The following is a 15041-nucleotide window of genomic DNA, read 5'->3' on the forward strand; positions in this document are numbered from 1 at the left end:
TTAATGCATAGTGTTCATGCATAGTGACTAGTTAACACTTGAGAAATTAGTGATGCATTTTATAACCATGTTGTGAGTAAAAACATACAATTGCTGACATCTTAGACACTATAATGTTGTGATTAGGAATTAATTAGTAATTCTTTATAATTTGTCACAATTACCTATTAGTTCTTAATGATACCAATCTCATTAAGTAATTATTAATTACCTAATAAAGGACTATCTTAGTCCTAAATTCAATATTACTTACTGATTAGTTAAGCTTGTTTCTATGTTAGTTAATAGTGGTAGCTGAAGTGTTAATGTAGTACTACTCATTAATCCTGCATTACTTTCTGCATAGTTACTTATTAAAGATGGACCATTATTCTAAAGTGTTACCCATTTCATACCTAAAAATACCCCTTAATCAAGGTGAGATAATCATAACGTGCAACCTCTTGTGACTTGTGTCTCATTCTAAAACACATAAAGCATAAGGTCTTTTAACTTGATAAAATATTCACTCAGATATTCCCACTTGTTTCTTGAAAAACATTCTCATAACTTGCTGGCGTACTGTTGTCAGATTTAGTCCGTAAATAAGTGGATTTAAAATAGGTGGTACAAGTAAGAATTCCATGGCCATGAAATTACGCACACCTTGAGGCACATTCTTTGAACCATAACGAGTGTACAGTACATCAAACAGCAAAGCAACAGTCACATTGATCAATGCAAGCAGATGTGGCACACATGTTTGCATGAATTTGTGCCTGCCCTCTATTGACTTTATGCACTTTCTAATCAGGTGAATGTATGAGCAAAATATGAATACTCCATGTCCAAAATAAGTAAGAATAACAATGTACCCAAACACATTATTTACAGTTGTAGAAAAACAAGAAAGTTTTGCAACTTCCCAAATCTCACAGAATAACTTTTCAATAGTAGAGCCACACAAGGTGAGTCTAGATATTAAAATAATTAGAATAGACATGCAAAAAAATGGAGCCAGCCAGCAGAAAAGGATACATTTAAAAACCATCTGATTGGTCATTATTGAATGATACTCAAGTGGTCTACATATTGCCAAATACCTGTCATATGCCATCACTGTTAATGTTGAAATGTCACATGAAGCAGATGAATAAATGACAAATATTTGAATCAGACATCCAGTATAAGAAATCACATGATCGTGTGCTAATAAATCATACATGAATTTAGGATAGAATCCAGAGGTGCCAAAAAGTCCATTTATGCAGAGATTACATATAAACACATACATCGGCTCATGAAACTTCTTATGTAGTATGATGGTGAAAATTACAGTTAAATTACAAAACACCATAAGGGGATAAAACAGTGCAGTGAAAGAAAAAAACACAAATCTGTTTTCCATTGTTTCATTCAGACCAGAGAGTGTAAATACTAAGACACTGGACTCATTCTCCAGTGGTGGCTGCATCTGGAAGGATATGCAGTTATTATGTAGATTTTCTTTTTATTATATTTAAGTCATTGGAAAGCTAATTTGATATAGAAAGTTCATTTGAATTGTCTTTAGCTAGGCTGTCTGTAGATGAAAAAAAAGGCAAATATTAAATTTTCTAACAGTAGCACATTGTCGTTTCAGTGACAAGACCTTACCATCTCCTCTGTTGTCATGTTTCCCATTGTGCTCCCTAAAAGTTTGAATTGGTTTGCTATTTATGGACACTGGTCTCATGCCAATTGCCTTGACCACAAACATTAAAAGCAATGTCAACAAGCTCTCAAAGGCTTTTTGACCCTTAATTTGAAATAACTGCCAATCTATGTGTAGCACGCCCGTCGTCCGACTGGTGGTGCTGCAGTAAATTATTCTGTTTGGCAAAACAATGAGACAGACACAGTTGTGCTGTTATCAGTAATGAGTCGCTCTTGCAATCTTTTATTACAATAATTCAATATATATATATATATATATATATATATATATATATATATATATATATATATATATATATATATATATATATATATCACAATATCTTGTGTCACCTTACATGTGACTCACTCAAACAAAACACCAATAAACATGTGTCGCATCACTCTTGTAAGTCTTTCTTATACTCAAGTAGTATTTTTCTCAGATAACTCAATACTTTTCCCCGTAAAACATACATCACAATGTATTACAGTCTCTGTTGTCTGTGCAAATGTGTCCTACTAAATACTGTATAACTGAATAGTTGAGCGAACCATTGGTTACACAATATAACAATATATGTTTTTTAGTGAGAGTGTTTTTCCTTTTATTATGATAGGACAGTATGGGATAATTTTTTTTTTTTTTAAATCCACAAGCCAAAACTCGGGTCGCTCAAAGTCCAACAGTGCTAAATGTCAGTGCTGTGACCACTGGGCTTTGGGAGCCACAAAATAAGAAACACAGGGGGAACAGAATCCGACTGCTACCAATCCAGCTGTCGAAATCCGTTTCCCCACTCTCATTTTTAAAGGTATTGATATAGTGGCTTAATGGATGTTTATTCTATTCTGTGTATGGATGGAGCTTAACCAGCATCAGATTGATACATAGAACCTCTTTGTGTATGAAACATGGGCAGAACAGAATCACACGGCAAACAAACCAGCTGTCGTAATCTGTTCCCCCACTCCCCTTATGAGAAGTGTTGATGTAGTGGCTTCAAAAAAAGGCTGATTCTATTTTGTGTGTGGATGGAGCTTAACTGGCATCAGTTTAAAGAATAATTCTTTGGAGTTTTTGCCTTTTATTATGATAGGACAGAATGGGATAAAACAAAAAAAGCTCAAACCGGGACTTGAATGAGTCGCTCTTGCAATGGCGGCTGCTTCTCCGCGAGTCCGCGACTCATTGTTACCAGGGGGCCAATGTTTCGGAAAAAACTGAAGCTTCCCCGGGCTCCGCCATTGATTAGCAGACCCCCACCTGCTGTTAGCATTCCATTGACTCCCATTCATTTTGGCGTAACTTTGATAGCGAATAACTTTACATCTGAGGCATTTAAAGACTCCATGTGTCCATTATTTATTATGACCGCCGCTAGCGTAGCTAGCGAAAGCGGTCATATAGGGATTGTCAAAGTTTTTTTTTTTTTTTTTTTCCGTCACCTACTGAATTTTCCGTCAACGATACCAGGGACACCGAAGCACCGGGGAACATGAAATTTGGTGGGCATGTAGCCCCACTAGACTTTTACGGAAAAATTTCGTTTGGTCCCCGGGGGCCACTCCCCCCCCCGAGCTGGGGCCCCCCAAACCCCAAAAATGCAGTTTTTCCTACATAACTACCTGAACCGTGGCACCGAGGATGACAAATTTTTTATGGTATGTTGGTCTTAAGGGCCCACATCAACCTAGCCCATAATCGATTGTCAAAGTTTTTTTTTTTTTTTTTTTTCCGTCATCTACTGAATTTTTCGTCAACGATACCAGGGACACCGAAGCACCGGGGAACATGAAATTTTGTGGGCATGTAGCCCCACTAGACTTTTACGGAAAAATTTCGTTTGGTCCCCGGGGGCCACTCCCCCCCTGAGCTAGGCCCCCCCAAACCCCAAAAATGCAGTTTTTCCTACATAACTACCTGAACCGTGGCACCGAGGATGACAAATTTTTTATGGTATGTTGGTCTTAAGGGCCCACATCAACCTAGCCCATAATCGATTGAAAAGTTTTTTTTTTTTTTTTCCCGTCACCTACTGAATTTTCCGTCAACGATACCAGGGACACCGAAGCACCGGGGAACATGAAATTTTGTGGGCATGTAGCCCCACTAGACTTTTACGGAAAAATTTCGTTTGGTCCCCGGGGGCCACTCCCCCCCCGAGCTGGGGCCCCCCAAACCCCAAAAATGCAGTTTTTCCTACATAACTACCTGAACCGTGGCACCGAGGATGAAGAATTTTTTATGGTATGTTGGTCTTAAGGGCCCACATCAATCTAGCCCATAATCGATTGTCAAAGTTTTTTTTTTTTTTTTTCCCGTCATCTACTGAATTTTTCGTCAACGATACCAGGGACACCGAAACACCGGGGAACATGAAATTTTGTGGGCATGTAGCCCCACTAAACTTTTACGGAAAAATTTCGTTTGGTCCCCGGGGGCCACTCCCCCCCTGAGCTAGGCCCCCCCAAACCCCAAAAATGCAGTTTTTCCTACATAACTACCTGAACCGTGGCACCGAGGATGACAAATTTTTTATGGTATGTTGGTCTTAAGGGCCCACATCAACCTAGCCCATAATCGATTGTCAAAGTTTTTTTTTTTTTTTTTTTTCGTCACTTACTTAATTTTCCGTCAACGATACCAGGGACACCGAAGCACCGGGGAACATGAAATTTGGTGGGCATGTAGCCCCACTAGACTTTTACAGAAAAATTTCGTTTGGTCCCCGGGGGCCACTCCCCCCCCCGAGCTGGGGCCCCCCAAACCCCAAAAATGCAGTTTTTCCTACATAACTACCTGAACCGTGGCACCGAGGATGACAAATTTTTTATGGTATGTTGGTCTTAAGGGCCACCATCAATCTAGCCCATAATCGATTCTCAAAGTTTTTTTTTTTTTTTTCGTCATCTACTGAATTTTTCGTCAATGATACCAGGGACACCGAAACACCGGGGAACATGAAATTTTGTGGGCATGTAGCCCCTCTAAACTTTTACAGAAAAATTTCGTTTGGTCCCCGGGGGCCACTCCCCCCCCCGAGCTGGGCCCCCCCAAACCCCAAAAATGCAGTTTTTCCTACATAACTACCTGAACCGTGGCACCGAGGATGAAGAAATTTTTATGGTATGTTGGTCTTAAGGGCCCACATAAACCTAGCACATAATCACTCATTTGTGATTTACCCCCCTCCCATAAAAAATGAAAATGCAATATTATTCTACTTTAATCGCCCCTATCTTTAGTTGAGATGTTCAGAACTGCACCATATTTCATGTGTATGATTAACTTGACATCCTCTGGGGGTATGCTAAGTTTCGTAGAATTTCATCCATGGGGGGGTATAAAATAAATTCATTTATGTGCACATTTATTGACTGTACACTCATCGGCCTGTAGATGGTGGTGTTGAGCGAAGGGTTGCTGGTTTAGGATGATACTGTCACACACACTGACATCCACACGCACAGACACACACCCATACACACACATACAAATCCACATGCACAGACACACACACACAAACACACACGCGCACACACATGTACGCACGCACACATACACGCACAGACACACACACAGACACACACATACACAAACACACACACACAGACATGCACATACTACTACTTTTTTTAGGTATATACATAAACACGCTATACAGCCAAATTGCTCCACTTCATTTATTTTTGTGGAAAGCCAGTGCAGGCCTGAGCGGCGGTCATATTTTGTACCGCCCTGCGGTACATCTAGTTCCCTTTCGTGGTCACTCCGAGTTACGTCGGATGACGACGATTGGGGTTTCGCTTAGAAAGCCTCTCACCTTCGAGTATATAAAACGAGCCAATGGCAATGAAATGCCATGGGTCTGCGGAATTTGCATAGCGTATCTCCGCCCACCGCAGGGGGTATATAAGGAAGTACGCTGCAATATGCAGATATGTTTTCGCTTCGGAGCCAAGTTCAGTACTTCACTCCACAAGCCTTTTGAGTGTCATCTCAAATCTCTTCGAGACGAGCGGCTCTTCAGTGTGTTTGTGTGACGGCGCTTTCCAGCGAGATCGCATTTCCTGTTGCTGATTTGTGCAGTAGCCTAATCTGCCGACAGTGAGTGTGTTTCTCCCTGGGCGCTTCAGCACTCTGCTGAGCTTTTCCACTCTCTAAAAGAGCTGCACGCGGCACGTCTTTTTCAAGACGGTTCGCCCGTGTATTTTCTGGATGTGTGTGCGCACTGTGCGGTCATCTGCCTAACGGTCGCGAGCGCTGTTTTGCGTGTTGGGCTTTCCCGGGCAGCTGAAAGCATCGGCTGGAGTGGCCCCGCCCTCCCCCCGAGCGCTGTAAGCTTCTCCAGGACGTGCATCAGGACGCCTGCGCTGCGCGAGACTCCACGTGACTTTCGCGGCTCGCGGGTGTCCTCCGCCTTCGCTGCTTTCGATCGCACGGCGATCATGGTCTGTATGTTCCCTGTCACTATCGTGGCACGGTCATGCAGTACTGTGTGTCGCCTGCGCCTTCGATGCAGTGCTGTCCCGGGAGTTCTGTCGAACCGGCCGCAGTGGAACGCTAGTCCTTCCCTGGCCAACCCTGGCAGAACGCGGAAAATTTTAACCACGCCCCTATGCTGGGACGCTATGCCTCCCATGCCCGGCCTGGTTGTTCCGCCGCGCACACTACTGACCTCGCTCTCGGGGGACATCGGTACCTGCGTGATCCTGGGTCAGGTGATGTCCACTATGTGGTCCAGACATGGGCTTAGCCAGGTTGATGTGGTAGGGTCTGAGAATTCATTTTCTCAGCTCCCCCATGTCCCAGGCTGAGCTCTTTGGCGGCGTGGCTTCGGCCACCTGAAGCAGACTCAGGTTCTGTACCGATGGTCATCCATCCGTGCGGTCTCCTTAGTCTTCTTCCCGCCAAGGCCCCCTCCATGCGGCTGCTCCCCTCGGGCCTTCACCAGCTCTGAGTAGGAGGAAGTCGCAGGAGGGTGGCGCTGCCCGTCTCCGCCCCTTAGACTGCCACGTCAGCCTAAGCAGCACCCTTGAGGCGGGCAGCCTGGTCGGCGGTGTGGTTGAGGACTGCGCCCAACAGTCTTCGATCACTCCAGAAGCGGACTGAGGCTCTGCACTGACGGTCATCCGTTGGTGTGGTCTGCTCTGTCCGCTTCCCGCCGACGCCACCTCCATGCGGCTCCTTCCCTCGAGCCTTCACCGGTCTGAGTACGAGGAGGTCGCTGGAGGCTGGCACCGCCTGTCTCTGCCCCTTAGCCGGCTAACACCTGGCTAAGCAGAACTCCTGAGATGGGCAGCTTGGAGTTAGGGCTCAGTTCTTCGGGGAGTTGGGAGCAGGACCACTCCTTCCCCCAGTGGAGGGCTGGGGGAGAATCTTGTTCTAAAAGAACTGATGCTCTTTCTCTGAGCTTTAAGAGGCAGTGGATGACAGCACGCGCCGCCCACGGGCCACGCTCCTCTCATCCCACCTCTGTCGCCAGACCCCTGCCAGAGCACGCCCCCGTGGGACGCGCGCCCTCCCCTGGCCTCCTCTGGCAGGACGCGGTTTATGACCGTGCCCCCGCACAGGGCCGCTATGCCACCCTTGCCGGTGCCGGTCATTCCGCCTCGCTGCCCCACCGACGGTACGTCTGTGGTTCGTATGGCCCCGCTGGTGCACTTTCTGGAGGCCTGGCTAGAGCTTTCCCAGACTGTCCCGCTGGGTCGCGAGAACCATTAGATTCGGCTACGCGATTCAGTTCGCGATATTTCCTCCCCGCTTCAGGGGAGTCCGCTTCACTATGGTCGGGGGCAATGCCCCTGTCATGAGAGCGGAGGTCGCCACCCTACTGGCGAAGGGTGCGATCGAGATTGTCCCTCCAGCCGAGATGAAGTCCGGCTTCTACAGCCCTTACTTCATTGTACCCAAGAAGTCCGGTTGGTTACGGCCAATCCTCGACCTGCGCGTCTTGAACCACTCCCTTCACAGGCTGCCGTTCAAGATGCTAATGGCCAAACACATCCTCCAGTGTGTACGGCCGCAGGATTGGTTTGCAGCGATCGACCTGAAGGACGCCTACTTCCATGTCTCCATTTTACCTCGACACAGACCGTTTCTACGGTTTGCTTTCGAGGGGCAGGCATACCAGTACGCGGTTCTCCCTTTCGGGCTAGCCCTGTCTCCTCGCGTCTTTACGAAGGTCGTCGAGGCAGCCCTTGTTCCCCTCTGGGAACACGGGGTTCGCATCCTGAACTATCTCGACCACTGGCTAATCCTAGCTCACTCTCGAGACCAGGTTTGCGAACACAGGGACCTAGTGCTCCGGCACCTAGCTCGTCTGGGCCTTTGGGTCAACTGGGAGAAGAGCAAACTCTGCCCCGTGCAGAGGATCTCTTTTCTCGGTATGGAGATCGACTCGGTCGCCATGTGCGCGCAGCTTACGAGCGAGCGCGCGCAGTCACTGCTGACTTGTCTTCACCAATTCGAGGGCAAGAGTGTGGTTCCACTGAAACTATTTCAGAGGCTCCTGGGGCATATGGCATCCGCAGCCGCAGTAACGCCGCTGGGATTGCTTCATATGAGACCGCTTCAGCTTTGGCTTCACGATCGAGTCCCGAGGTGGGCATGGCAGCACGGCACGCTTCGAGTCCCAGTGACTCCAGCCTGCCGTCAGACCTTCACCCCGTGGACGAACCTCAAGTTTCTACGGGCCGGAAGGCCCTTAGAACGAGTTTCCCGGCATGTTGTTGTATCAACAGATGCTTCCACCACGGGCTGGGGCGCCATGTGCAATGGTCATGCTGCCGCGGGCTCCTGGATAGGACCCCAGCGCCTTTGGCATGTCAATTGCCTCGAGTTGCTGGCTGTGCGTCTCGCCCTGCACCGCTTCCGTGCGCTGCTCAGGGGTCAGCACGTACTAGTCCGATCAGACAATACCGCGACAGTAGCGTACATCAACCATCAAGGTGGTCTACGCTTCCGCCGTATGTCGCAACTCGCTCGCCACCTCCTCATATGGAGTCAGAAGCATCTGAGGTCGCTTCGAGCCATTTATATCCCGGGACACCTGAACCAGGCGGCCGACGAGCTGTCTCGAGTTCGGCCTCTCGCTGGAGAATGGCGGCTCCATCCCCAGACGGTCCAGCTGATTTGGGATCAGTTCGGCGACGCACAGGTAGACCTGTTTGCCTCCCACGACTCGTCCCATTGCGACCTGTTTTATTCCCTGACCGAGGGCACGCTCGGCACGGATGCACTGGCGCACAGCTGGCCGCGGGGCCTACGCAAGTATGCGTTTCCCCCAGTGAGCCTTCTTGCGCAGACCTTGCGCAAGATCAGGGAGGACGAGGAGCAGGTCATTTTGGTTGCCCCGTATTGGCACAACCGGACCTGGTTCTCCGAACTAGTACTCCTCGCGACAGCACCTCCCTGGCCAATTCCTCTGAGGAAGGACCTCCTTTCTCAGGGACGGGGCACCCTTTGGCACCCTCGTCCCGATCTTTGGAACCTCCACGTGTGGCTCCTGGACGGGACGAGGCAGGTTTGAGTACCCTACCACCTGCGGTGGTGGCTACCATCACTTCCGCTAGAGCACCGTCCACGAGACATGCCTATGCGTTGAAGTGGAACCTCTTCGTCAACTGGTGTTCTTCTAAACGAAGAACCCAGGAAATGCCCGATCAGTGTCGTGCTTTCCTTCCTGCAAGAAGGGTTGGAGCGAAGGCTGTCTCCCTCCACCCTGAAAGTGTATGTTGCCGCCATTGCCGCACATCACGAAGCAGTTGATGGTAAGTCTTTGGGGAAGCACGACCTGATCGTCAGGTTCCTGAGGGGAGCGAGGAGACTAAATCCTCCTCGTCCTCCCCTCGTACCTTCTTGGGACCTCTCAGTGGTTCTAACTGCCCTGCAGAGTGCTCCATTTGAGCCTTTACAGTCAGCGGAGCTTAAGTTCCTGTCTATGTAGACAGCGCTCCTGGTTGCATTGGCCTCCATCAAGAGGGTAGGGGACCTGCAGGCATTTTCGGTTACGAAGCGTGCCTGGAATTCGGGCCGGCTAACTCTCACGTGATCCTGAGACCCCGGCTTGGATACGTGCCCAAGGTTCCTACCACACCCTTTCGAGACCAGGTAGTGAACCTGCAAGCGCTGCCCTTGGAGGAGGCAGACCCAGCCTTGGCACTGCTCTGTCCAGTACGCGCCCTTCCTGCTTACGTAGACAGAACGCGGTGTTTCAGGACCTCAGACCAGCTCTTTGTCTGTTATGGTGGGAAGCTGAAGGGAAAGGCTCTCTCAAAGCAAAGGTTATCTCACTGGATAGTGGATACCATTGCTTTGGCATACCAGCAACAAGGTCGTCAATGCCCCCTTGGTGTGAAAGCCCACTCCACTCGTAGTGTGGCTTCCTCTTGGGCTCTAGTGCATGGCACCTCGCTAACAGACATTTGTAGAGCTGCAGGCTGGGCGACACCCAACACATTCGCGAGATTCTATAATCTCCGAGTAGAGCCAGTTTCTTCTCATGTACTCGCTTCAACCAGCCGGTACTAGATTCTGCTCAGGTGTCTTCGCTTGCTCGCCATTCCTCTCCACGGACGGGATACGTGCGATCATCTTCTCAGGTGAGTCTGATAAGCTCTGAGTTCCTCCAGCACTGGTTACGTCAACACCTAAGTTATGCCAATCTGCCATAACACAGCTCTTGTGCTTGACTAGGTGCCTCCATGTGCATGGTCCCCCCTTTGGGCGACCCCCACATGTGTATTCCAATGTAAGTCTCTTTTGAGCGTGTGTCTTTCCCTTGGCAAGCCACCTTGCCACCCCTGGGGTTTAAATATTCCACCTGCGGCTGGACACCTCAGTGATACCCCATATGCATCCCTCTGGGTCATATGTGTCTCTCAAGTCCCCCCTTAATGGTTGGGCATAATTGCATATTTCTCCTGAGATATGCTTCCCAGTGTACCTTGGTATTCCTGTGTTAAGTAGGACTCCTTCGTTCGTGCTATTCTCACAACAGGGAGCTCAGACTTACGCAGGGCACTGGATGACAGCCGAGGTGGCGTGATTAGACTGGAACCCCAATCGTCGTCATCCGACGTAACTCGGAGTGACCACGAAAGGGAACGTCTCGGTTACGGATGTAACCCTCGTTCCCTGAGTAGGGAACGGAGACGTTACGTCTTCCTGCCACTTCCGCTGTATCGCTGAAAAACGCCTGAGTTCAGTCTCGGCTCCTCAGCGAAGACATATCTGCATATTGCAGCGTACTTCCTTATATACCCCCTGCGGTGGGCAGAGATACGCGATGCAAATTCCGCAGACCCATGGCATTTCATTGCCATTGGCTCGTTTTATATACTCGAAGGTGAGAGGCTTTCTAAGCGAAACCCCAATCGTCGTCATCCGACGTAACGTCTCCGTTCCCTACTCAGGGAACGAGGGTTACATCCGTAACCGAGACGTTTCTAAAGAAACACGAAAATGTATAAAAGGCTCCATTACCTTGTATCTTACGTTATGGCCCCGTAGAAGCAGTTTTTGAAAAAATAGGCTAACAATTGCGTCATAACCACGCAACTCTCTGTCACACAGTAGAGAAATTACCGTATGGACAGGAGGAGAAGCTTGCGCGCAATCGGGGGGACGTGGAGGCAAAATGACAAAGTAATTAATCAGAATACTTTGCAAAAGTTGTTCCTGCTCCTAGCTCATGGACACCTCCTACTCACACTCTCCGTCTCTGCGAGTTTGGAAAGGGAATGATTCAGATTTCTCTTGGCACAGCTACTAGAAGACAGACGGGTTGCTCACGTGACATCTACGTCGTCAAGCTCAGTTTGAGTCTGCGCAGTACGCTCAGCCATCAGGAAGTGAGAGCTTCTAATTGACTTCACTTTTCTCCGTTGAATCCAATGGGGTCGCTGTGTCCATTTCTTTTACTGTCTATGATTGTTACCCACATGGTCTCCGACCAGCACATTGTCTCCCCCTACTGTCCACTGAGGGTATTACACATCACAAGTCCAGCATAATAACAGTAATTACAGTAATGTCACATATGCCCGCAAATAGATTTGCAAGCATTACAAAGTCTTTTAAATCTGCCAATATATATATATATATATATATATATATATATATATAAGCATATCTATAATGTGTTTAATAATTGTATTTCCATACTTTACTAATGATCAATTTATCATTTAAATACAATTATTAAACATATTATGGATATGCTTATGAAATCAAGAATAAAGCATTTAAAGCTGTATTTATAAACTGCTTATTAATGTCTATTAATGCCTTATAAATGATGAATTAACTGTTTACTAATGCATAGCTAATGATTAATAGCATGCATTTATTATAAAGTGTTACCAATTTTTTATTTTTTTTTGGGACAGACTTACCTCTGTCTCACAACAGTTTTCCAGCATTTGGTCCGCCTCTTTGCTATAATACCCCAGATCGAACTCTTACTGTCTTACGACGAGTTCCACTTCTCTCCGGATCCTCCGCCACAATCTGCCAGCCCCATGACTACTACTCATCTGCCTGACACTACCACCTAGACTTCATTGCGTGTTCGAACAGCCACGCGCACATCAAGACGCTGTGGACTACCCTTGCCCCCACCAGCAAGACATCTCCCCGGCATCCTCCTTTCTTTCAGCACTGCCAACGATACCTCCCATCAAAAAATGGACAGTAGTAGGCTTGAAACATCATCTGGCGCAAAATTTCCTGTTCCCATGCATAAACACCTTAATTCCTCTCAATGAATATTCTCTCAAATCACTCAAGTAGGTCACCCATTCAATCAACAATCAATGGCTGGTGATGGCCAGTGATACAGACAGCATTCATATGGATGGCCAGACATAGAACCAACAATCACACAGATGGCTGGCAATCAGACAGGAATATACGGAGCCCCCCTAGTCCCACTTTGTCAAAAAATACTCGTGGCCTCAAGATAGTAACTCGTGGCCTCAAGATAGTAACTTGTGTTTTAAGGTGCTTAAATTCAGAAAGATAAATTCAATTCAATTTTATGTATATAGGGCCAAATCACAACAACAGTTATCACAGCGCTTTTCATAAAAGAGCAGGTCTAGACCGTACTCTGTGATATTTACAGAAACCGAACAATTCCCACCAAGAGCAAGCACTAGGCGACAGAGGCAAGGAAAAACGTCCTTTTAAGTTACAGAAACCTCAAGCAGAACCAAAAGCCTAAGACTACAGAACCTGAATGTTCCATAAAGTGATTTCGTTTGTTTTATGCATAGTGATTTCATTAATTATTAATTACAAACGTTGATCATATATAATAACAAATAAAACATTATGTTAAAAAAATTTAAATTAGAAAAATGTTTTGCTATTTATAGGTCAATCTAAACATGCTCCCAATTTTTTGTTTTTCCAGATTGATGCATCTGTAATCCCTCTAATGAATGATGGAGACCTGGCAAAGTACATCCCTAAAGCTGGAGATAAAGAAGGCTACTGTGGCCTTCTGTCAGAAAGCCAATGCATCACTTAACACAAAGAGCAGCAAAGAGTCTATACTGACAATGCTACATCAGAGACTGTCTGGAGAAGCTCCTGTACCTGTGAAAAAAAAGCCATTGGCAGGAAATGCAAATGCCCCAAAAAAAAAAAAAAAGATAGATGGGTTGAGCTTGGATGGATGGACTGTAATGAAAAAGACAAACGGTTCAAACAAGTAAAGGCAATCAATGGGGGAGGAACCAGACACCTGACAATCGACAAGGATAAAACAGTAGTGGAAATCAAAAAAACTAGCTGAAGACCTTTTTTTCCCAAATGGTTTTTCGAAAAAAAAGAAAAGGCTCTCAGATTATTCTACTGAAATTGAATTGTCTCAGGTACATGTCAACAGTTGGAGCACTGTGGATAACTTGTATGAAGAAAGCAAAGTAAAAATTCTTAGACTGTATCTTTGTATCAAAAGAGTAAATGTGGAGTTGTCCTCTGAGGAAGAGGAAGCAGAGATGCATTTAACTTCAACCCCAACTGTTGATCTCACAGGACATGAGCCTGTAAGTGGTGTGACCCGGGACTGCTTCGCAGAGTTTTGGAGAGACTTTTATGAAAGGTGCACCATGGGCGGGGATGTGAAAGTACCCTTTATTAGGCATGATTATCAGTGTGAAGAGTGGCAGGTTATTGCTAGAATCTTAGTAGTAGGGTGGAAGATTGCCCGCTATTTCCCGGTAAACTAGCGACACCATTCCTTGAAAAAGCAGTTGCCTGCTACCTGAAGAGATATGTAGGTGAAGTTGATTGAGAACCCTTCAGCTTTTCCTCCGCTTCTGCACTGGTTCAAATTGGAAAAACCAATTAAGATAGAGTTCATTGAAACCTCAGACTTCGAGCAAAGACCACAATCACATACATGTGGCTGCCTTTTAAAGCTACCTGTAGGGTACAACAATTATCCAGACCTCCGTAGTGATTTCAATACTATACTCACAAGCTCAGTATGGGTAATGGATATCATCTAGGCCAGAAGGGTGAGTGCCAATAGGCACCCACAATTTCTGGAAAGAACATATAAAATATAATGTTTAAGTTGCAAAAGGCATGATTTTAGCATTTAACTTTTTGTTCTGATTAAGTAACACAAGCTCTCTTTGACATTGGATTATCTTTAAAATGTGCACCCTGATTCATTTAAAGCTAGCATCTTTTTTTTTACATTTGCATTTGCATTCACAGAATGATGATATTTGATTGTGAATGTGTGCATGTTTACAGAAGAATTCATGTTCACATCTTTATAGTACACAGTGTATATACACAAGTGACTGAATATTGATATGCTGTTTAAAGTACAAAAGGCATTACATAAGCATGTATTGTTTCCTTAGAAATTGGTAGGACAGATTCCTCACATTGTAACTAGAAACTGCATGGGATATGCAATAGTCCAAACAAAAAATATAAATTCTGAGTTATGATAGCATAAAGTAGATAATTTGCAGATAGACAGGAAGCCAATTCTAATGTTCAATAAGCATAAAACAAACAACTACCAGAAAGTCAATGTTTTAATTCAATATATTTGTAGTATATTTAAGTAGTTTTACTTCAAACAGATGTGTCTTAAAAGTGGTATTGCTTTCCTCTTAAGATAAGGGGTTGTACTTCAATCACATTGTTTTTCAGCATTTGTGCAAGTTCCACATGTTTTAAAAGAAATATGTATCCTTGATAAGCTCAAGTAACCTACCCTATGGTGCATAGTTCGATATTTGCATATTATGTTTTACTTTAAGGCGAGACACGGCAGGCAAAAACATCGATTTTCATGCAGTGGTCAATTTTGAGATTTTGGGCTAGTTTA

The 15041-nt window shown here is 45.9% G+C and overlaps 1 protein-coding gene across 1 annotated transcript; it reads right to left on the reverse strand.

Moving 5' to 3' along the window:
• Nucleotides 1–505: 505 nt before the first annotated feature.
• On the reverse strand, nucleotides 506–1453 carry LOC308693816 (olfactory receptor 6N1-like; the record flags this gene model as incomplete). Its single annotated transcript, XM_081370911.1, has 1 exon — nucleotides 506–1453. One exon carries the CDS (start codon nucleotides 1451–1453, stop codon nucleotides 506–508), a length of 948 nt encoding a protein of 315 aa, XP_081227037.1.
• Nucleotides 1454–15041: the final 13588 nt, after the last annotated feature.

Source organism: Scardinius erythrophthalmus (assembly GCF_964197995.2).
Source record: "Scardinius erythrophthalmus genome assembly, chromosome: 7".
Taxonomy (NCBI): Eukaryota; Metazoa; Chordata; class Actinopteri; order Cypriniformes; family Leuciscidae; genus Scardinius; species Scardinius erythrophthalmus.